The sequence below is a fragment of the Haliotis cracherodii genome, unplaced genomic scaffold (assembly GCF_022045235.1).
Source record: "Haliotis cracherodii isolate W230 unplaced genomic scaffold, xgHalCrac1.p SCAF_7, whole genome shotgun sequence".
Classification (NCBI taxonomy): domain Eukaryota; kingdom Metazoa; phylum Mollusca; class Gastropoda; order Lepetellida; family Haliotidae; genus Haliotis; species Haliotis cracherodii.
Genome location: NW_027266330.1, coordinates 30,457,319 through 30,480,287, shown reverse-complemented (window position 1 = coordinate 30,480,287; position 22,969 = coordinate 30,457,319). Strand labels below are relative to the sequence as shown.

General features: G+C 42.0%; 1 protein-coding gene across 1 annotated transcript in view; it reads right to left on the bottom strand.

Moving 5' to 3' along the window:
• LOC139448178 (protein FAM124A-like) overlaps positions 1-10,210 on the bottom strand; it is a 58,706-nt gene extending 48,496 nt beyond the window's left edge. Inside the window, exon 1 of the mRNA XM_071229699.1 lies at positions 9,796-10,210. Within this exon, the coding sequence (XP_071085800.1) occupies positions 9,796-9,875 (80 nt within the window). The 5' untranslated portion in view covers positions 9,876-10,210. The remainder of the gene's footprint in view (positions 1-9,795) is intronic.
• Between the last annotated feature and the right edge of the window lie 12,759 nt (positions 10,211-22,969).

The window sequence follows — 22,969 nt, the reverse complement described above, 5'->3', positions numbered from 1 at the left end:
GTACCTTATTTTTGACGGCGTTGTTAAAAGCAAACCAATTGCGGATTCGATTATGGGAAACTGTGGCACACGCCAATTTGGTAGCGGCAATGTCCTGCAAACGGTGACTATCTTTTGACGGAGTTGGTACAACCAAACCATGTGCGAATTCGAACATGGTCGAAGTCAAACTTGGGTTAAGAATACACTGGGAAACATGTCATGATGTCTCACAAGCGGTTAGTTACATTTAACGGCATTGGTACAACCAAACCATTTGGGGATTCGAACATGGCCGAAGTCAAACATGGGTTAAGAACACGCTGGGACACGTGTGGTGATGTCTCACAAGCGGTTCATTACATTTGATGGAGTTGGTACAAGCAAACCATATGCGGATTCGAACATGGTCGAAGTCAAACATGGGTTAAGAACACACTAGGACACGTGTGGTGATGTCTTGCAAGCGGTTCCTTACATTTGATGGCGTTGGTACAAGCAAACCATTTAAGGATTCGAACATGGTCGAAGTTGGAAATTGGTTAAAACATCCTGGGACACCCAGGCACATGTCAATTTAGTAGTGGTGATGTCTCATAAGAGGTTCCTTACATTTGACGGCGTTGGTACAGGTAAACCCTTTGAGGATTCGAATATGAACGAGGTCGGAAACAAGTTTAGCACTTTATCTCAGCAATGCGACAGGAACCCGGGGTCCGGACAAACGCAGAACGCTAATCCGTTTGACTGGAGCCCAATTGACAAAGAAGTTACAGCCTGTTTAAGAGTCACCAGGCCGAAAGGCTAAAGAGCCCCAGTGTTATCGTTCGATTTAATATTATTATTATTCCGCCGATTTTTGTACCAGAGCTAGCAAAATAACCACTGGCTCGATTTTGTTCAAATTGTGTATGTGTATGAAGACCGTTGGGTACTAGTGCCCGCTAAAAACCCAAGGCGGTAGGCCCAAAGGCCAAGGGCAGATAACTACAAATCAAGACTTTTTAAAAGATGTATTTCGCCCTATTGCTCCGCAACCGCTTATCCGATTACTTTGAAAACTTGCATGTATCTGCTGCTTGAGCTGCTTGACATTTTTTGTTCTTTTACTTTGGTCATTGGTCACATGGTTTGGCAGCCATATTAGATTCAAGGTTTTCACAGTGTCTTTTGGGTACCTGTGTTCAAACGCAAACAACTCCGAGTCCACTGCATGAAATGCTTCCAAATATTTTGAGAATTGTCTCCACACACAACACAGCAAATTCTAATAGCCGTTTTTGGATATCTGTTTTAGTTGCGGTTGTATTGGATTTTGATTTTGATAAAAAAAAATACCGAAATTGTACTTTAACGATCATATCTTGTTAGCTTGTTGACAGAAACTATTGCAAGTTTACATGAAGTTAGTGTATCATATGCATCTTATTTTCTGTTCTTGGGTGCATGGAAAAAGTAACAACACTTGGTGGTAATATTTGATTAAAATTTGGGACACCCCTGGAACACGCCAATGTCCTGAACACGGTGACTATCTTTTGACAGAGTTGGTACAAACAAACTCTTTGAGGATTCGAACATGTTTGATGTCAGAAATGGGTTTAGAACAGACTTAGCACACGCCAATTTCGTAGCGGCAATACCCTGCAAGTTGTGCCTACATGTGACGGATTTGGTACAAGGAAACCTTTTAAGGATTCGAACATGGACGTTTGTGCACAGTGTAACTTGGAGCCCGCCATTGCTGCTTTGCAGCTATATTTAGGGCTCCAAGCCGAAAGGCTGTAGAGCCCTATTGTAATCGTTCGATTTATTATTATTATTATTATTATTATTATTATTATTTATTATTATTATTATTTATTATTCCGCCGATTTTTGTACCTGCCCTAGCAAAATAACCACTAGCTCGATTTTGTTCAAATTTTGTGTGTGTTTGTAGACCATTGGGTACTAGTGCCCGCCAGAAAGCCAAGGCCGTAGGCCCAAAGGCCAAGGGCAGATAACTGAAAAACAAGTATTTTTTGACGATATATTTTGCCCTGTTGCTCCACAACCGTTTGTCCGTTTACTTTCAAACCTTGCATGTATCTACTGCTTCAGTTGCTTGATAATTTTTGTTCTTTGACTTTGGTCATTGATCACGTGGTTTGGCAGCCATATTGGATTCAAGGTTTTGCCAGGGTTTTTTGGGCACCTGTCTTCAAATACTATCTCCTCTGAATCCACTGCATGAAATGATTTCAAACTTTCTGAGAATTGTCTCCATACAGAACACAACAAATTAGCATAGCCATTTTTCGATATCTTTTGTAGTTGCGGCCATATTTGATTTTGATTTTGATCATTTTTTTCACCGAAATTTTACTTTTAAGATCATAGCTTGTAAGGTTCTTGACAGAAACTATTGAAAGTTTGCATGAAACTTTGAGACTATATGCAGCTCATTTGGTCCTGGGTTGCATACTGAAAGCACCACTGCTTGGTGTGGTATTATTCGATTTAAGTAAAAAAATCAGACTTGAGTACAAATACTGAAGGAAGCGCCTCATAAATCTACTATAAACCCCCATTCACTGGCTTTGCAGATACCCTCGCGTTCTCCACAGCCTTGTTCAATATTATGTGTACTACCCTTGACGACCAGAGTTAGAATTGGCCTTTTTCAACCTATGCTTGTCTCAAGAGGCAACTATGCTTGTCACAGGAGGCGACTAATCGAATCGGGTGGTCCGACTCGCTTCAGACTTGATTCTTCATTTCTCAATTGCCAATTGCTACGGTACCTTATTTTTGACAGCGTTGTTTAAAGCAAACCATTTGCGGATTAGGATATGGTCGAGGTCGGAAATTGGTTTAGTACACTCTGGGAAACTGTGGCACTCGTAAATTTGGTAGCGGCAATGTCCTGCAAACCGTGACTATCTTTTGACGGAGTTGGTACAAGCAAACTATATGCGGATTCGAACATGGTCGAAGTTAAACATGGGTTAAGAACACACTGGGACACATGTGGTGATGTCTCACAAGCGGTTCATTACATTTGATGGCGTTGGTACAACCAAACCATTTGGGGATTCGAACATGGTCGAGGTCAAACATGGGTTAAGAACACACTGGGACACGTGTGGTGATGTCTCACAAGCGGTTCATTACATTTGATGGCATTGGTACAACCAAACCATTTGGGGATTCGAACATGGTCGAGGTCAAACATGGGTTAAGAACACACTAGGACACGTGTGGTGATGTCTCACAAGCGGTTCATTACATTTGATGGCATTGGTACAACCAAACCATATGCGGATTCGAACATGGTCGAAGTCAAACATGGGTTAAGAACACACTGGGACACGTGTGGTGATGTCTCACAAGCGGTTTATTACATTTGATGGCGTTGGTACAACCAAACCATTTTGGGATTCGAACATGGTCGAAGTCAAACATGGGTTAAGAACACACTGGGACACATGTGGATGTCATGCAAGTGGTTCATTACATTTGATGGCATTGGTACAAACAAACCATTTGAGGATTCGAACATGGTCGAAGTTGGAAATTGGTTTAAACATCCTGGGACACCCAGGTCAATGTAGTAGTGGTGATGTCTCACAAGAGGTTCTTTACATTTGACGGCGCTGGTACAGGTAAACCCTTTGAGGATTCGAATATATGAACGAGGTGGGAAACAGGTTTTAGCACTTTATCTCAACAATGCGACAGGAACCCGGGGCCCTGAGGAACGCAGAACGATAATCCATTTGACTTGAGCCCAACTGACAAAGAAGTTACGGCCTGTTAAAGAGTCACCAAGCCGAAAGGCTGAAGAGTCCCAGTGTTAGCGTTTGATTTAATATTATTATTATTCCGCCGATTTTTGTACCAGAGCTAGAAAAATAACCACTGACTCGATTATGTTTACATTTTGTGTGTGTATGTGGACCGGTGGGTACTGGTGCCCGCCCAAATCCCCAGGCCGTAGGCCCAAAGGCCAAGGGCAGATAACTAAAAGAAGAGAATATTTTGAAGATGTATTTCGCCCTATTGCTCCACAACCGCTTATCCGATTACGTTGAAACCTAGCATGTATCTGCTGCTTAAGCTGCTTGACATTTTTTGTTCTTTGACTTTGGTCATTGGTCACATGGTTTGGCAGCCATATTGGATTCAAGGTTTTTACAGTGTTTTTAGGGTACCTGTCTTCAAATGCAAACAACTTTGAGTCCACTGCATGAAATGCTTTCAAACTTTCTGATAATTGTCTCCATACATAACGCATCAAACTTTAATAGCCGATTTTGGATATCTTTTTTAGTTACGGTCGTATCGAATTTTGATTTTGATCATATTTTTCAACGAAATTGTGCTTTGAAGATCATATCTTGTAAGGTTCTCCACAGAAACTATTGCAAGTTTACATGAAGTTAGTGTGCCATATGCATCTCATTTATTGTTATTGGTTGTATGCTAAAAGTAACACCGCTTGGTGGTAATATTTGATCAATACTTTGGACACCCCTGGAACACGCCAATTTCGTAGCGGCGATTTCCGGTGACATCTTTTGACAGAGTTGGTACATGCAAACCCTTTATGGATTCGAACATGTTCGAGATCGGGAATGGTTATAGAACAGACCTGGACGCTCTGGCACACACCAATTTCCTTGCGACAATACCCTGCAAGTGGTGCCTACATTTGACGGAGTTGGTTCAAGGAAACCCTTTGAGGATTCGAACATGGACGTTTGGGCACAGTGTTACTTGGAGCCCGCCATTGCTGCTTGCAGCTTTAATTTTGTTTTGTTATCCTTCAACTTATTTCCTGTATTAATCTATGTAATTTTTAAAGTTGATGATAAAATTGGATAGGGTTAAAATATAGGGAAAGATAAAGAAAAGCGGGGGTTGGGAGGGGGTTGGGGTTTGATGGTCGATTTATGTTTAGTCGTTAATCATTATTGACCAGTGTGTTTGCCAACTACGGACTTGTCATAATCCTCGGTAACCTTGAGACGCTGGTGTTCCCTAAACGCATGGTCATGGCAAACTTTTTGCCTTGGTTACATTTACGTCAGTCGTGGCTTGGCTTCAAAATCAACTGCCCGGGAGGCTTATCCTCGGTATAAAATTGGTATCGGGCCGTTGTTTGGCTCGACATCTGACGGTCGATTGGCAGTTGTCGAGTATTGCCCAATTATTTAAGCGATTGGCCTGACCCAGGAATAGAGCTCAATCTTCAATAAACCGAGTTCGCCTTGACGGATAAAATCACAGGTATTTCAGGGAAAGTAAACAAATTGTCGACATGCATCCTGGCCGAGTGATCGGTATTCCGGGGTCGGTTGACGAATACGCAATGTTGGGGGGTTCGCGAGACGGGGAAGAGCCGACATCCTGCGTTGAAGTACAGCTCTTTACATAAGGAAATCTGAGAATATTAGATGCTTGACGCAAAATATCCAAGCTAAAATTTTAAATTTCCACCTGACCTTCAAATTCTTACCAGGATACTTTTGGTAACACGATGACACACAGACATTTTTTAAATTTTTTTAATGTCTCAGGTTAAATGTGTAAGGATACAGTCAAATGTGAAAACAGAAGATCATTATTCCATATTCCTTTAAATTGTTTATATGATGCGATCAAAGGTAATTTTGACTCAAGAGGTTGAATGGCGTCTAAAATATGGAAATCTCCACAAAGTGTTATATCAAAAGTCAAATTAGCACGACACATTAACATAATACATGAGTATTATCACGGCTGTGGTTTGTTTGTTTGTTTGTTATTTAAAGCCGCACTCCAATATTCCAGTTATATGATATGCCAATTTACGAGCCGAAACTCCCCACTTTCAATGAGTATCCCTGTGCACGAATACCCCTTTAATTCTAGGTGCAGTGCACTCTAGTGACATCTTTGCAATAGACTAACGCTAAATCTCTGAAAAACTCATAATTTTGACAGAAACAAACAACTCCATTTAAATTGAATATGGAATATTGCAGAGTGCGGCGTTAAACAACAAACAAAATACTATAAGATGATAACGGAATACATCAGCTTCATCAGATACTAAGATAAACATTTAGTTCACTGTTTGTACATTCTACATTAGACGTTCCCATTATTTATGAACTATTATTAGGCATTGGTCTTCACGTATGCCTGTCGAAAGAGGCGACTAATGGGATCGGGTGGTCAGACTCGCTGACTTGTTTGATGCATGTCATCGATCCCAATTGCGTTGATCGATGCTCATGATGTTAATCACTGGATTGCCTGGTCCCGATTATTTACAGACCGCCGTCATATAACTTGAATATTGCTGAGTGCAACGTTAAACAACAAACACCCTATATAACCCCAGAAGAAACAGGATATAAGGAGTGCAGCGTTAAACATCATCAAAGAAACAGACATGCATACAAACAATCGCAGCAATAACTGTCCTGTATTTGGAGTGTCCCGATCACAGAGACACCATAGAGTGTCCCTGTATGCTGCATTGAACCTAAACTTGGCACAGTATAGCGAGTACGTCTACAGATACGTACCGCGTCCCGAGAGAGTTCAGATAAACAAACTTTGTTTACAAACCCACATCTACTGAGGAACGAGGTGCTCATCAACGGCAATTAACACATCCGAGAGTACATGCACATCGACCCGGGAACACGTGGTGTACCGAACACGTGTTTGTCTCAGAATCATCACAGATGGACAACAAACATACAATGACTGATCTGTATGCTATAGGCACGATACATATGTATGTACATGATATATATGCACACGCCCAATAAAAAAACCCAACTAAGATGCGTCTAATGCGTGTTTCTTGTTTAAACGCCGCACTCAGCAATATTCAAGCTACATGACGGCGGTCTGTAAATAATCGAGTCTGGGCCAGACAATCCAGTGATTGACTTGCTGCACTCAAAAGACCAAATACCGTAAAAACGTTCGCACAAAACGTTCGCACCAGGCAATCGGACACGAAAATAAGCGTCGTTTTTACCGCTTGATGGCCTCAAAATGGGAGGGTAGCTTTGTGCGCGAACCCGATGTCCACTGAACAATAATATTATGGATCATAAATTTCCAAGCAGCATCCCCAAAATATATTCATGATTCCTAAAGTGTTTGGTTCATAATCGACAAATGACAACACACATATGTCCATCCCTTTGCACATATTTTAGTTATTTTCGTAGGTATATCTGTGACCCTATTCCCGTTCATTACACGTCGTGCTCTTAATCATGAGTGACAGGTACATCGAGCGCAACATTCGACCTGTCCATCAGTCAGACAAGAGACGGATTACATGCACCTCTGGTGTAATTAAATACACATACGTATCAGTATGATTAATTACATATGCAGAGTATATATCTGATGGACACTTGTTTGAAAAGTTTCTCGCCACTGTACCGAAACGTCGAATTGAGACCCGTGAAGGGTAGAATAGGTCTTCAGCAACCCATGCTTGCCGTAAAAGGCGACTATGCTTGTCGTAAGAGGCAACTAACGGGGTCGGGTGGTCAGGCTCGCTGACTTGGTTGATGCATGTCATCGTATCCTAATTGCGTTGATCGATATTTATGATGTCAATCACTGAATTGTCTGGTCCAGACTCGATTATTTACAGACCGCCGTTATACAGCTTGAATATTGCTGGGTACGGCGTTAAACAACACACAAACGTCGCCTTTAATGAATATATAGTTGACACCCACATCCACCCTGTCGACAGTTATACTACAGACTCTAAAATGCCACTTAAAGGTACTGTATGCTGTGTCATTGATTATATATTCCAAATCCGCATCTTGTGTAATTGGTCCTGTGAACTGTGAGGCAAAAGAAAGTATGGGCTTTTTGCGCTGGCGATTAGGTGCCTGACTCTGCCATGTGGGTTCGAATCCTGGATGGGACTCAACTTTACCGAGAAAGTGTTACCCTAAATATAATATTTATTACAAAAGAAAGTATTCCGAGTTTATTTTCTGTACTGTACTTGAAAACAAAATTTGATTATGTCTATTTAAGCATCACTCATTCCTGCATCAGTTTGTAGAAAATAATCTGAGACTGGGTCATGTTTTGTACAAATATATTGGTTCCGTGACGACTAAGGCCAGAAATGAATTTGCAACGGCATGACCCCTACCGTTTTTGAAATGTTGTAAATTTGTGACGAAAAAAACCAAATGCACCTTTTTAAAAAATAGGTGTCCTAGATACCCATCAGCAGTTGTGCATCAAGCGATTTCTTTTATATTTAAAAAAAAATCGAATCGATTTAGTATTTTGATCATAAAACCATGTTGAAGTAATGTAACTTATTACGCGATCACGTATAGCTTGTGACACATGTATACATGGCCATGCTAGGTCCGAGATAACGGGGTTGGACTGTAGATTAGCAGGTGGAAGTGATTACGGCTGTAAGGTAAATAACACTTACGTAACCAGGTAATCAGAGCCAGGTAATAAACACGTTTCATGTTTGCTCGTGGGCATGTATATTAGATTTCGATATTGGCTACGTACATATATACTGGTCAACTTGTGATAGGGATATGTAGATAAGTTCAGTTTTACACGTAACACGCTTGGTTTATCATGTGGGAGAAAGGATATCTCTTTCAAGACCTGACTAGTATAAATGCAATTACATTAATATGTTGTTGTTGTTTGTTGTTTAACGCCGACGACGGTCTGTAAATCATCGAGTCTGTACCAGACAATCCAGTCATTGACATCATGAGCATCGATCCACGCAATTGGAATACGATGACATGCATCAACCAAGTCAGCGGGCCTGAAAACCCGCTCCCATCCGAGTCGTCTTTTACGACAAGCATAGTCGCCTTTAAAGGCAAGCATGGGTTTCTGAAGACCTATTCTACCCCGTATCATCACGGACCCTTTCAGGTGTTGATAGATACCAGTTCATATATACATGTCCTGCAACGACAAACATAGTGAACGGTGTCATCGTATGGGTATCATGGTTTTGTACCTGTGTATATTTCTGTTGTTAGGGACAGATGAAATTAATATTTCGCTTACGACGTATGCACGACGAGTTATTGAACGTGCCAATATTGAACTTCACATGGTAGCCCCCGCAAATCATATTTGATGGGAAGTTTCATGTTCAAATATGACAGGGCAATATTATAAATTACATGTGTTATGATGAGTTTTGATGGCAACATGTTATATCATATTGCATTTCTCATTTCCCCTATCTCTCTAATTACATATCTGGCTACCAATGAAGATCCGGGATAGAATAGGTCTTCAGCTTCCCATGCCAGCCGTAGAAGGCGACTATGCTTGTCGTAAGAGGCGACTAAAGGGATCAAACCTCTCTCTCTCTCTCTCTCTCTCTCTCTCTCTCTCTCTCTCTCTCTCTCTCTCTCTCTCTCTCTCATTAGGTTTCGGCCTGTCTTTCCCTGTCTCTCTAATCATATCTGCCTCTCTCTTATTTCATGAACATTGATCAGTTTTTCTCTCTAATTGTATATGTCTCTCTCAATCTCTTCCCCCTCCCCCCCCCCCCCCTCTCTCTCTCTCTCTCTCTGATTTATCATTGAAATGACAGTATTTTAGTAGACTCAATAAATAACAATACACGTGCAATATCCTTAAAATCAATACAAGTGCGTTACAAGTTTCTGGAAGTGATATATTTCTATTAGTTCCACTGTATTCAAGTTCCTATCCAGTGTAGATTTCGTAAAATATGCAAACTTTCTACCAAGCGTCGCGAGTGAGACATTGAAGTAAACACTGTACCTGTAGTCCCAGAAAGGAAAGCTCCGTTGGTCCGTTGCCTGTTTCTTGTGTCCGTACGTTCGTTGTAGGTACGTCTCCATGCTTGACTCGCGACTTCACGGGTACGACAGAATATCCGAGGGGTTGTTAGTGCGTTAACAAGTGTATGTTGAGATCACAGGAACAAAATCACTGTCACCATCTACATTCCGACGTTTTAAGTGTGTCACACTTTCAATAACGGTCACTTACTCCTGTCACAGACTGTCACACAGGTGAACCTCTCCAATCCAAACTTCACAACATTCGCGTGTATACTTTTAAATCCATAAGAAATAAAATGGCGTCGTCTATCAATGCGAGTCAGTCAAGTTATCGCAGTCCGTCCATATCGCGACGGCCGTCCGTCACTTCACCGACATAATCTGAGCAAGGTGATCTCGCTCCGCGCTGCCTGGCCAATAGGACTCGCTCAATGCTGGATTAACAACCAAGACGCTCCCAACAGTGAACGGATCTCCTAAGCTCCAGACACTGCTTGAATTCTCTCATACCTTATCTCCTCACCGCTGAGCTCCATACAGTGCCACACAGGTAAACTGAATACTGTAAGCGGTAGACAAAGCCTCTCAGAACCTGTGACGTGAATAGCGGGTTGTGTACAATGAGACGGGAGGTTAGAGGGGAGAGAGGTTGTCAGAGCGTATACCTTAATGCCATATTAATCTGGCTATGTGCCAATAGTTTATATATAACTACAAATACAGATTGCCGTGACACCTACTGAGGTTGACTTGGGTTGTAATGAAAGGAAGCTGTTGAACAAAGCCCCGCGATATTACAATGGCCAGTAATTACATGGGATAAACGAAATCCGCATTTAGGTAAGTGTTTCGACAAAATGCGAGATTGTATCTTTTATTAATACGTTTGTTTTAAGTATGTGGTAAGGATCTGTAGACATCGTGTGGCGAATTGTCTGTGACGGCACTAAGTGCTGACCTACACACACGTCGCTAATCATAAGACACAACGCCATACTGCCGGAGTTGATCTTTCATGTTTTGTTTGTTTGTTTGTTTGTTCTTTAACGCCACACTCAGCAATATTCCAGCTATATGACCGCGGTTAGTAAATAATCGAGTCTGGACCAGACAATCCAGTGATTGAGATCATGAGCATCAATCCACGTAATCGGGATCGATGACATGCATCAACCAAGTCAGCGAGCCTGACCGCCCGATCCCGTTAGTCGCCTCTTACGACAAGCATAGCCGCCTTGTACGACAAGCATGGGTTGCTGAAGACCTATTCTACCCCAGAATCTTCACGGGTCGATCTTTCATGTAGTCGAGTCTTTGTTAACCACGTATAAAGGTCATGCCTAAAACAGACAAAAACTAACACTGTGTTTTAGTGAGTGAGTGAGTATAGTTTTACGCCGCTTTTAGCAATATTCCAGCAATATTCAACGGCGGGGGATACCAGAAATGGGCTTCACACATTGTACCCATGTCGGGAATCGAACCCGGGTCTTCGGCGTGACGTGCGAACGCTTTAACCACTAGGCTACCCGACCGCCCCTTGTGTTTTAGTAACTAGAAATCGTTAGGAACCTGTCGGTAGACAAATTGTAATGTTATGTTCTGATTTCACAGGTTCTTTAAATTCTTGTTTCATGCCGTCATCGGCAATAGTCCAGCTATGGAATGCGGCCTGTAATTAATCAAGTTAATTTTTTGGGAATTTTTTAACGCCGTCGAGGTAGAGTTAGCCACAGTCAAATTGACCCGTGAAGAACCGGGGTAGAATTGGCCTTTAGTATGACGCGGCCGGGACTCGAACCCCGGACCTTCCGCTCTCCGGGCGGACGCTCTACCGCTAGACCACGGAGGCGGTTGCTCTGCATCGGAAGGTGACTTGTAGGATGACGGCTGATTGTACTTGCCCGCACGAATGCCGGTGTTATGATGCTAGCCGACTGAGATACCAAACACAGTTTAACACTCAGTCCGAACCGGCAAAACCCCTTGTTTAATCTCCTTTATGTTATTCGGAAGAATAACAACTTCCATCTTTTAACGTATTTTGGCATGGCGGGGACAGGTATCGAACCCCCGACCTTACGTTCTGCGGGCAGATGCTCTATCAACTAGGCCACGGAGGCGGTTTGAGAAAAAAGAGTCACACTTCGAATGTTACTTCCCTTTCAGACTGCTGTACTATCTAAGGTCGGGGGTATATAATTTAACCAAGGTTCCGTCCGTCCATCCATCTGTCCGTCCGAAAACTTTGTCCGCGCGATTTCTCTTAAACTATTCAGGGGATTCATCTCAAACTTAGTACATATAATCTGTGTCATATGGAGGGGTGCAGTCAAAAGAAAAAAAAATGTTTTTATTAATTTTCCATTTTTTTAAATGAATTTTTCAAACCCTAGCCCTATCCTAGCTATTTAATTTGAAACTACTGACACACTAGGCGGGTCGGGGGTATTAGTGAGCCACGCTCACTTTTGCTCTTGTTATTTATGTTTTACATAAACATATATTAAGACGAGCAAGGGTACGGTGCTGACAAACCTAGAAACATAATCGGGGCGAAAAGGGATTCGAACCCACAATCATAGGTTTCTGGCGTGCCCAAGGGACGAAACTCTGCACAGCGAATCGCCTCAGACGACTGGGCCACCCGTGTCCCCCAAAGAACAGAGACAGCCTATGGGGTCCATCTTTCGCCATATTTGAATTTTGTAAGTTTGAAAACAGATGCAGTTTTAACACAACGGGTACAGCTAAATGCAGGAGGCGAACGCAATGTGACGCAGGCCGGGGTCGAACACGTTATCGTAAAAACCAAAGGCATAGGCACGTTGCTAAATAACCAAGGATGAAGGTGTGTGTAAGGGAGTTTGACGCTAAAGGAAGCAATCATCCCGATTGATCTTACCTTCATACTCACTCTGCATCAAAGAACAAAGAGTGAGTGAGCGAGTTGGGTTTAACGCCGCTTTTAACAGTATTCCAGTTTTATCACGGCGTGTCAGCTTAATGTGGGAGGAAAGCCCGAAGTGATGCAGGTCTCAGACGTTTACCACTTCGGTGAAACCCACGAGCACGGGTATGGTGCTGACAAACCTAGAAACATAATTATGGGGCGAACCGGGATTCGAACCCACAATCATAGGTTTCTGGCGTGCCCAAGGGACGCAACTCTGCACAGCGAATCGCTATTAGACGACTGGGCAACCCGTTCCCCCCAAAGGTCAAAGAGAACACAGAAGTACATTTATTTATTTCGAAAAAAACAACTTGAATCAAGATGACGATCGACATTTTACGTGCGTTTCAAACACTTTCGCGTTTTCGTTCCAAGCGAGTTTTTGATGACACCCACAAGGCTGACCTCTCAAAATATTAGTTTGACGACGTTTCATGCTACGCTACGTGTTTTCTATTATTAAACTGACCTGAGTCAACCATGATTACCACGTTTCTAGCAACCGGGTTGACCAGATTCAGCCTGAGTTAACCAGTGTTAATACACAATGATTTGGGGCAATACCCCACATGAAATGATGCAATAAATGCAATTTTTGTGAGTGAGTATGGTTTTACGCCGCTTTAAGCAATATTCCAGCAATATCACGGCGGGGAACACAGAAAATGGGCTTCACACATTGTACCCATGTCGGGAATCGAACCCGGGTCTTCAGCCTGAAGCGCAACCTTAGATACATTTGTATATCAAAACATGTCTGCCAGAAGAAGGAGAAACACAACAGCCACGTGTATTCTATAACTATGAGAGTGTGACGAGTGTTTTATTGTTAGACAAAGCGGTCATGGTACTTTTTAGCATGTAAAACGACAAGTAAGTAAAGCAGTCATCGTTCAAGTTGAAACATTGTTGTTTTTGTTCTTTTTTTAACGTGGTCTGTAAATAATCGAGTCTGGACCAGACAATCCAGGGATTGACATCATGAGAACCAATGCACGCAATTAAGATACGATGACATGCATCAACCAAGTCAGCGTGCCAAAAGGGCTTTATTTGAGTTACTTATTGCAACTAGAAACATATCTATTACTGTCCCCAACGTGTTCTTTAAGTTATTTCATTGTCAGACTAGTCCGATTGTTTCGTATGCATCTGAAATTTGGGGGATCAATAGATTTGAGAGCACAGTTAAAATCCACTTACTGCCTTGCAACAACTTCTTTACAATGGCACCAAAAACACCTAATGCTATAGTTTATGGTGAAAATGGCCGATATCCGATGTATTTCAACTCACTTGGACGTAGTATTGGTTGCTGGTGTAAAATATTATGAATGCATGAAGCCCCCCCGCCCTCCAAAAAAAAGAAGCGTTCATGTTACTTTTGCCTGTCACAAACAGTTGTTGATAAAAAAATGTTTTATAAGTATGTTGAAGCTTTTTAAGGATTGTGCTATTGATATATTTACTCAAGATTGATATCTACTTTTTATAACAGTTTATGATATAAAGTTTGTTAGAACCAGAAAAGTATCTTTATGCAATTAGCGAATAAAAGCTTCGAAATATTTTAATGAAGTTCAGAGAGGGACTTTTACAGTTAAGGAACTATGAATATAGGTGGCAAAAACATCGACGTACTGTCTTTATGTGATAGATGTGTAGTATTTGCACTGGTGGGAGTGGCCCCAATTCTACCACCTAGATGGCCCATCACAAGAAGGACGAATGTCATTAAACTAATGAAAAATTGTCGCCATTAATGAAGGGATCTATTCGATGATTCTTTTCAGTTTGATTTGGTTGGTTTGTTGTTTTACGCCGCACTCAGCAATTTTCCGTTTTTAAGCATCTCGAAGATCATTCCTATCCTGACGGCGAGATTCTCGGTTGAAAAGGGAAGGGTTCGTCAGGTGTCTACAGTTATGCCTTGCAGAGTTGCGTCCCTTTGGTTGTGCGTTCGTGGTTCGTATGCCGTTTTTCCCTGATTGCTCGGGACCCTCTCGCTGGATGCTGCTGGCCGACTGGTGTCCTGTTGCCCTACCGAAGTTTTTATCTGCATATCTAGATACCCACACCCTCATCAACCCACTAGATCCTACATACCCGCACCCTCATCAACCCAGTAGATCCTAGATACAAACACCTGCAATAACCAAGTAGATCCTAGATACCAGTACCCCCGTCGACCGAGTAAATCCTAGATACAAACACCTGCAATAAACCAGTAGATCCTAGATACCAGCACCCTCACCAACCCAGTAGATCCTAGATACCCGCACCTTCATTAACCCAGTAGATCCTAGATACAAACACCTGCAATAACCAAGATAAATCCTAGATACCCGCACCTTCATCAACCCAGTAGATCCTAGATACAAACACCTGCAATAACCAAGTAGATCCTAGATACCCGCACCCTCATCAACCCAGTAGATCATAGATACAAACACCTGCAATAACCCAGTAGATCCTAGATACCAGCACCCTCACCAACCCAGTAGATCCTAGATACCCGCACCTTCATCAACCCAGTAGATCCTAGATACAAACACCTGCAATAACCAAGATAAATCCTAGATACCCGCACCTTCATCAACCCAGTAGATCCTAGATACAAACACCTGCAATAACCAAGTAGATCCTAGATACCCGCACCCTCATCAACACAGTAGATCCTAGATACAAACACCTGCAATAAACCAGTAGATCCTAGATAACAGCACCCTCATCAACCCAGTAGATCCTAGATACTATTACCTGCAATAACCCAGTAGATCCTAGATACTATTACCTGCAATAACCATCTAGATCCTAGATACCAGTACCCTCATCAACCTAGTAGATCCTAGATACATGAACGTGCATCATACCAGTGTATGCTAGATACAAGGGATAATTATCTTGGTGTTACACAAGGTTGAATACATAAGCCCCTTTCTATTTTCGATCTTCAATAAGGGACGACCATTAGGTATTCTGGGGAGATTTTGTATTAAGACTGGACATATCTTAGGTATATTCAAAAGTACGTACGTCCTTGCAAAACTAGTCTATAACACATTCTTTAAAGTATTTGATATTAAAATACATCTAATAGTATTATACAGGACAGACGTAAGGGTTTTATACAAATTTGCGATAATTTGATAAGAAAAGGTGAATTATGTGCTTGAACAAGGGTGTTGAGAGAAATTCACCAAATGGTATGGTGAATGTTGCAGGTACCCTGTGCACATCAACTAGTATATTAAGTTTATGAAATCGTGGTTATGATATTGAATATTTCACCCATGAGGTATCCAAAGTAGTATTGTAATATGACGCTAGTGTATGATTTTAATGGAAAAACACTATTACTTAAAAGTGGTTATGGCTATATATGTATCTTTCACACAAGTATGAAAGGATATGAACTTGCAAAACTGTTGTCAAACTTCACCCAAAAATGTCTGTATAATTTAAGAAATATAAAACGAGTGGGAGTTGTATGTCGTACAATATAACATTGCATAAATAAATAACAAATCATGGGAATAAATCATGAAGTGAGCTGCCCCGAGCGGTTTATTCTCCCTGCAGTGTTTTATTGTACGATAAAGAACAGCCACGAGTCGTTATTTCTTAAATGTGAAGGGGGCACGGGTGGCCAAGTCGTCTAAGGCGCCGCGAGTTGCGTCCCCTGGACACGTCAGAAACCTATGATTGTGGGTTCGAATCCCGGTTCACCCCATAATTATGTTTCTAGGTTTGTCAGCACCATACCCGTGCTCATGGGTTTCACCGAAGTGGTAAACGTCTGAGACCTGCATCACTTCGGGCTTTCCTCCCACATTAAGCTGACACGCCGTGATATAACTGGAATACTGTTAAAAGCGGCGTTAAACCCAACTCACTCAGTCTAATATGTGATATTAGCTTTTTGTACATCCCCTTTAATGATGTTCATAAAATGTACACGCATTGAAAATATTTACTCGTATTTTAACAACGATGACCCCCTGAACAGAGTCCGACCTCGGCAATGTCGGACAAGTCCATTTTATGAACGGGTGGGTTAAATTTGGTATTTCCAGCATATTCTCACAATCCTCACGTCAATTATCTGTACCTTTCTCCCAATACCTTCTGTCACATCTCTCCCACTTTTGAGACCGCCTCCGTGGTCTTGTGGTAGAGCGTCCGCCCGGAGAGCAGTAGGTCCGGGGTTCGATCCCAGACCGCGTCATACCAAAAGACGTTAAAAGATGGTACTTGTTGTTACCGTCTCTGGCGCTCGGCATTATGGGGCTAAAACAAGGACTGGTCGGCTCGGAGTCAGTATACTGTGCCTGAGTGGGGTATTCATGTTAAGCTGCGGCATGGTATCTCAGTGGGCTAGCACTATAAATCGGCATCAGTTCGGACTAGTACAAGCAGCCACTCAAACACACACGTACATGCACGTCGCTATATAAGTGCAATAATCTTGGACGCGACGTTAAACCCAATTTCACCTCACCTCATCTCCCACTTTTGGATGCGATCGTTCTGCCACTGCATTGCCTGCATTGCCAAGTTCAAGCTATGGGAAACAACTCACTAGACACATCCCTAAAAAATAACGTCGTCCAATATACGACATCATCAAGTTGCGAGCATATGTTCGAATTTCCTGAAATGACGTCATGATAGAACAATGTCTTATCGTGAACAAACAAACAGATAAACACACAAACCCAATTAGTCCTAGATACAAGTACCTGCTGCATCCCAGTAGACACTTGATACAAGTCCCATCAGCAAGCCAGTCGATACTAGACACTCACAAGTGAGTAGGATATACTGAACAACAAAAGTTCCTGTGACATTGAATAAGATTTAATGCAAAGTTATGTTTTTTACCAAATCTGAAACAATTTCGGTTTGCAACAGATAAAAGACTCCTGTTAGTGTTCAAATGGTTTAATTTGCCATACTGACTTCAGAAAATGCGCGATTAAATAAAAAAAAATCATGAACATGACAAAATGTCAATTTACAAATCAATAGCGTGTGCATCCATCTCTGGTTGCGATGCAAGCAACGCAGCTTCGTCTCATGGAATGGACCAGGTGTCGCACAAAGTCCTGTGGGATATCTGTCCATATCTGCTGGAGCATGTTTCGAAGTTCCTGGAGTGTCTGTGGAACACGTGGTTGACGTCGAAGGCGCCTATCCAACTCATCCCACATGTGCTCGATTGGTGAGAGATCAGGGGAGCGAGACGGCCAGGGGATGACATTCACGTTGTTTTGTTGAAGAGAATCCTGAACAAGTCGAGCAATATGAGGCCGGGCGTTGTCATGTTGAAAAGTAATGCCTGGGCCATGACGACGCAACAACGGTAAACAAAAGGGTCGATGATCTCGTCGCGGTAGCTCTGTCCATTGAAATTTCCCTCCACTATCAAATGGGTCCTCTGTCTTGCAGTAATCCCACCCCATACCATAACGCTGCGGCCCCCGAATCGATCTTGTTCCCTGACACAAAGATTGACGTAACGTTCACCTCGACGTCGGTACACTCGAATCCGTCCATCGCTGTGGCTGAGGTGAAAACGAAGACTCGTCAGGGAATAGAACTTGTCCTTGTACTTCCTTTCCTGCAACGTCACCTACGGACGCTGTTTTAGCAGGACAACGCCACACCTCACACAGCTTGAGTCACTAGCGACTTTCTGAACGCCAACAACATGGCCGTATTACAGTGGCCATCCAGAACACCGGACCTGTCGCCCACAGAGCACCTCTGGGACCAACTTGGATGCAGCTTACGAAAACAGCCGCCATTGACGAGGGATGCCTTGGCAATTGCCCTGCAGGAGGAATGGCGTAGGATCCCTAATCAGGATGTCAGGAGACTCGTGTTAGGGCCTGCATCGTTGCTGGAGGGGGTCACATACGATGTTGAGCCATTTCTGTAGCACAGGACTTTAAAAGAGATCGACGTTGATTATTCGTGTGTGATCGAATACTGGACACAGCAAGCATGGTAAATGTGTCTGCAGAACTTTATGTACATGTTTATTTATCTTGTCATTTTCAAAAAAACATTTTTGAATAATTGTTTTTTTTATAACAAAACATCAACTGTTACTAAATTTTGCGTCTGTTTTGTTTTAGACCAGAAAATTGTTTGGTGGCGTTTCTTTTGCCCGTTAGTTTAGAACGTATATCAGCATTCACCAATATTGCTAAAGCGGCGTATCTAACTCACTTGTCCTTACATCTGAAGAATGCTAAGCAATGCTATTGTGTATACGATATGTACAATGCTTCAATGTCAACACTGACAGACAGACATTGAAATAAAATGCAACACTTCATCTCAGTTATGAACAGTACACAGGCTAGTGTATGAAGCGTACTTAAAATCTCTTACATAACTGCTACATGTGTGTTGCCCGTTAAACACATGTTTTAAATGACTAACGACACCTTCGATTTTACTTTGCTGCTTCGGCGGTAAAATATCATCTTCCCGAGTCAAGGGCGGTAACTGACTATAAAAGTCTAGAAATTTAGACTCGGTGTCTGTGGTACCATCCGCCACAGAAAGAGGATGTATGAAGCCCTGGATGACCGACTTGAAGTACTCAGGACTCGCCGAAATAATTGAACTTCCACCATGACGCCGTCTCTCACCTTATTGGTGATCCATAGTCCCTGAAACAAATATTTCCAATGCAGTTCATGCAAGACTACACTATTTGCAAGTCTAGATTACTGCAGTTTCTGGCTGAAAATGGAGAGAGAATCTTGGCTCCTTTTCAAAATATCATTGAACTATTATTTAACAACTGTTTTTTTATAATATGTTCATTCAGAGACTAGTTCTTCGTCTAGTTGAGCTTCTGTGATGCCCTTGTATGTATCATACGTCTTGTACAGTGAGAAGTATCCATTGTATCAATTGCATTGCACCATGATTTGCCAAAAAATATACAAAAAATTGCATTGATAAATATATTGATATTTTGTAAAAAATGTTCCCAGTCTAAATTCACTTTTAAACTGTGATATATGAACCTGTGATATATGAATCTGTGATATATGAACTTGTGATATATGAACCTGTGATAAATGAACCTGTGATATATGAATCTGTGATATATGAACCTGTGATATATGAACCTGTGATATATGAATCTGTGATAAATGAATCGGTGATGTATGAACCTGTGATAAATGAATGTGTGATAAGTGATGTATGAACCTGTGATAAATGAATAGGTGATAAATCAATCTGTGATATTTGAACCTGTGATAAATGAATCTGTGATAAATGAATCGGTGATGTATGAATCGGTGATATATGAACATGTGATATATGAACCTGTGATATATGAACCTGTGATATATGAACCTGTGATAAATGAATCTGTGATAAATGAATCTGTGATGTATGAACCTGTGATGTATGAACCTGTGATATATGAATCTGTGATATATGAACCTGTGATAAAGAAGTGTGGAATAGAACATACCTTAATCCACCCCCACTCCCCCACACCACCACCCACCAACCCCCGGTTAAGGGGTTATCACTGATCACTGACCCACACACCTCATCAACAAGAGAGACTGGCCCGGCTTGTGGGAACCAGCACAAACTGAAGGGAACGACACATGAAGATGTGTAGTACTAATTAACAGCTCTATTCACCTAGTTCGGGATGCACATGCACTTGTGGCCCATGCGGATGGAAGTCGGATAGCGCCCCTCTACGGCGATATACAGCGACCACAGCTGACGCCGGGAGCGGAAAAGTCTGTACCGCCCTGGAGGATTGCGCTAACCTGTACTTAATACGGTTTCAAGCGATAAGTCGCAAAACAGACTGAAGATGAACGTCATTTCCTTTTCATATGCGAGAATAATACTGAACCGAAATGGTAGGGATCACGTTTTGGGAATATGTTTATGAAAGTGTGTGCTCAGTCTTCAACACAAACAAATATCCCTAAAATATTCATGATCACTATCTCTTTTTGTTTAGCATAAATCCCCTAAGATTATGGGTTCGAATCCCGGTTCGCCCCAATTACGATTGAAGGCTAGTCGGAACCATACCCGTTTCACCTTCCGTGGGTCGATGCTCATGATGTCAATCACTAGAGTGTCTCTTAGACTCTTATTTACAGACCACCATCATATAGCTGTAATATTGCTGAGTGCGGCGTTAAACAACAACAACAACAACAACCAGTGTGTCCTACATTGTGTGTCCTGAACTCTAAGATAAGGCATATATAGGTCACAGTTGGCATATGCCAACGACCTCCTTGTACATGGAATACTCGTACTTGTTTAGTTAGTGATACGCTAACACCCGCTGCTCGCACCCAGTACATTGCCCTTTACGTCAAGCCATTCTTTACTACTAAATAATAAGACAGGGACATCTGGCGGCAGTGGCTGCATCCGAGTAGCGTACATGTGATATTATGTGGAGTATGTACCACAGTTATTTGAGTACTGGTATTACGTTTGTTTTATTCATTGTCAAACTCCACAGTGTAACGGGAGTGTGCAATTTACTAGCATATAACGACGGCCCGTCAATAGTCGAGCAAAACTACCCATTTATTTGTTTTTATGATGATCAACGCTGTGTGACTACAAATTACACGCAGCCAAGCAAACCCCGATCCTGAATGCAGAGGTCATAATAATACAACGAAATATATATGTTTAGCTTATTGTAATTAAACATGTTTATTTTCGTTGTGAGCTTATGGGACACGTGGCACACGTGATGCAGTATATTAGTATATCAGAAGTCATCTGAAACAGCATGTTGAGCAGAATTGTTCTGAAAGATTATACTCACTGGTTAAAAGAATTCCCGTCAGAATGATCACAAGGAAGTTGCAGCCTCAAAGAAAAATATCAACATCAAACAAGAATGATTACATGTAAGTAAATACTAATGGCTCGAAACTTAAGTACTGGAACGTGTTCAAAGTGATGTAAAACCAAACTCACTCACTATTATTTTGGGGCACTCCTATTGTATTGTATGGGTGTACAAGCGATGCACCTCCCAAAATACATGTCGTTTTCCTTTCCAACATTTTTTTACCAAAAATCCCGCACACAACCGTGCAAATGTATCCAAACATAATATATTATAAATATGCATATCCATGAAAATCACAGCATGCATGACACAATATTGTTTAGAAAAAGGCTGGTATAGTTACTGCGGACCCGTGAAGATTCCGGGGTAGAATCGGTCTTCAGCAACCCATGCTTGCCGAAAAAGGCGACTATGCTTGTTGTAAAAGGCGACTAACGGGATAGGGTGATCAGGCTCGCTGACTTGGTTGATGCATGTTCATCGATCGAAAATTGCGTGGATCGATGCTCATGATATTAATCACTGGATTGTCTTGTCCAGACTCGATTATTTACAGACCGACGTCATATAGCTGGAATACTGCTGAGTGCGGCGTTAAACAACAAACCAACCAACCACAATATAGCAAGACTTAGTGTCAGTTCACATAGCTCTCTGAACATTTTAATATCGTAGTCATGCAATTACTGTCATAAGAAATCCGCTTCTTAACCATCAACCCAACTTTTATTTGTTTATTATCTTGCACAGTTAATTTGCATATGCCATAGTTCAATTACATAACTTTGACGTGAATGTAAAAGAAGACCTATTCTACCCCGGATCTTCACGGGTCGTATAACCATGTAAACAATGAAGCAGGATTGACAAACAAGACCGCAATGGAGATTCTTCAGTGTTCAGGTACAACGTTTAAGGAGGAAAGGTCACCAACGTCGACGGGACGTCATCACTTGCTGTGAAAGTACCAAGAGGCCAAACTGGTAAGGCCAAGAGCGTCGTCGACGGAGACGCCTCGGAGGTAGTTACCGGGAAAGGCAGACTGAGGCTGTCCGAAGTATCCATCCATTGATATTCGGGAAGAAGCGATGACGCTGAGGACCCAATGCAGAGGCGAGCTTACACGTCTTGTACGGCTGTTTCAAGGTACTGGGAAGTAGTATTCCGCAGCAGCATAGGCCTGGGCCCTGTTCCACAAAGCGGCCTCAGTGCTAAGTTGGTCGTAACTCCCATACTTTACTATAGGCTTACGATCAACGTAGCACTAAGATCGCTTTGTGGAACAGGGCCCTGGAGAATAGAAGAACGAAT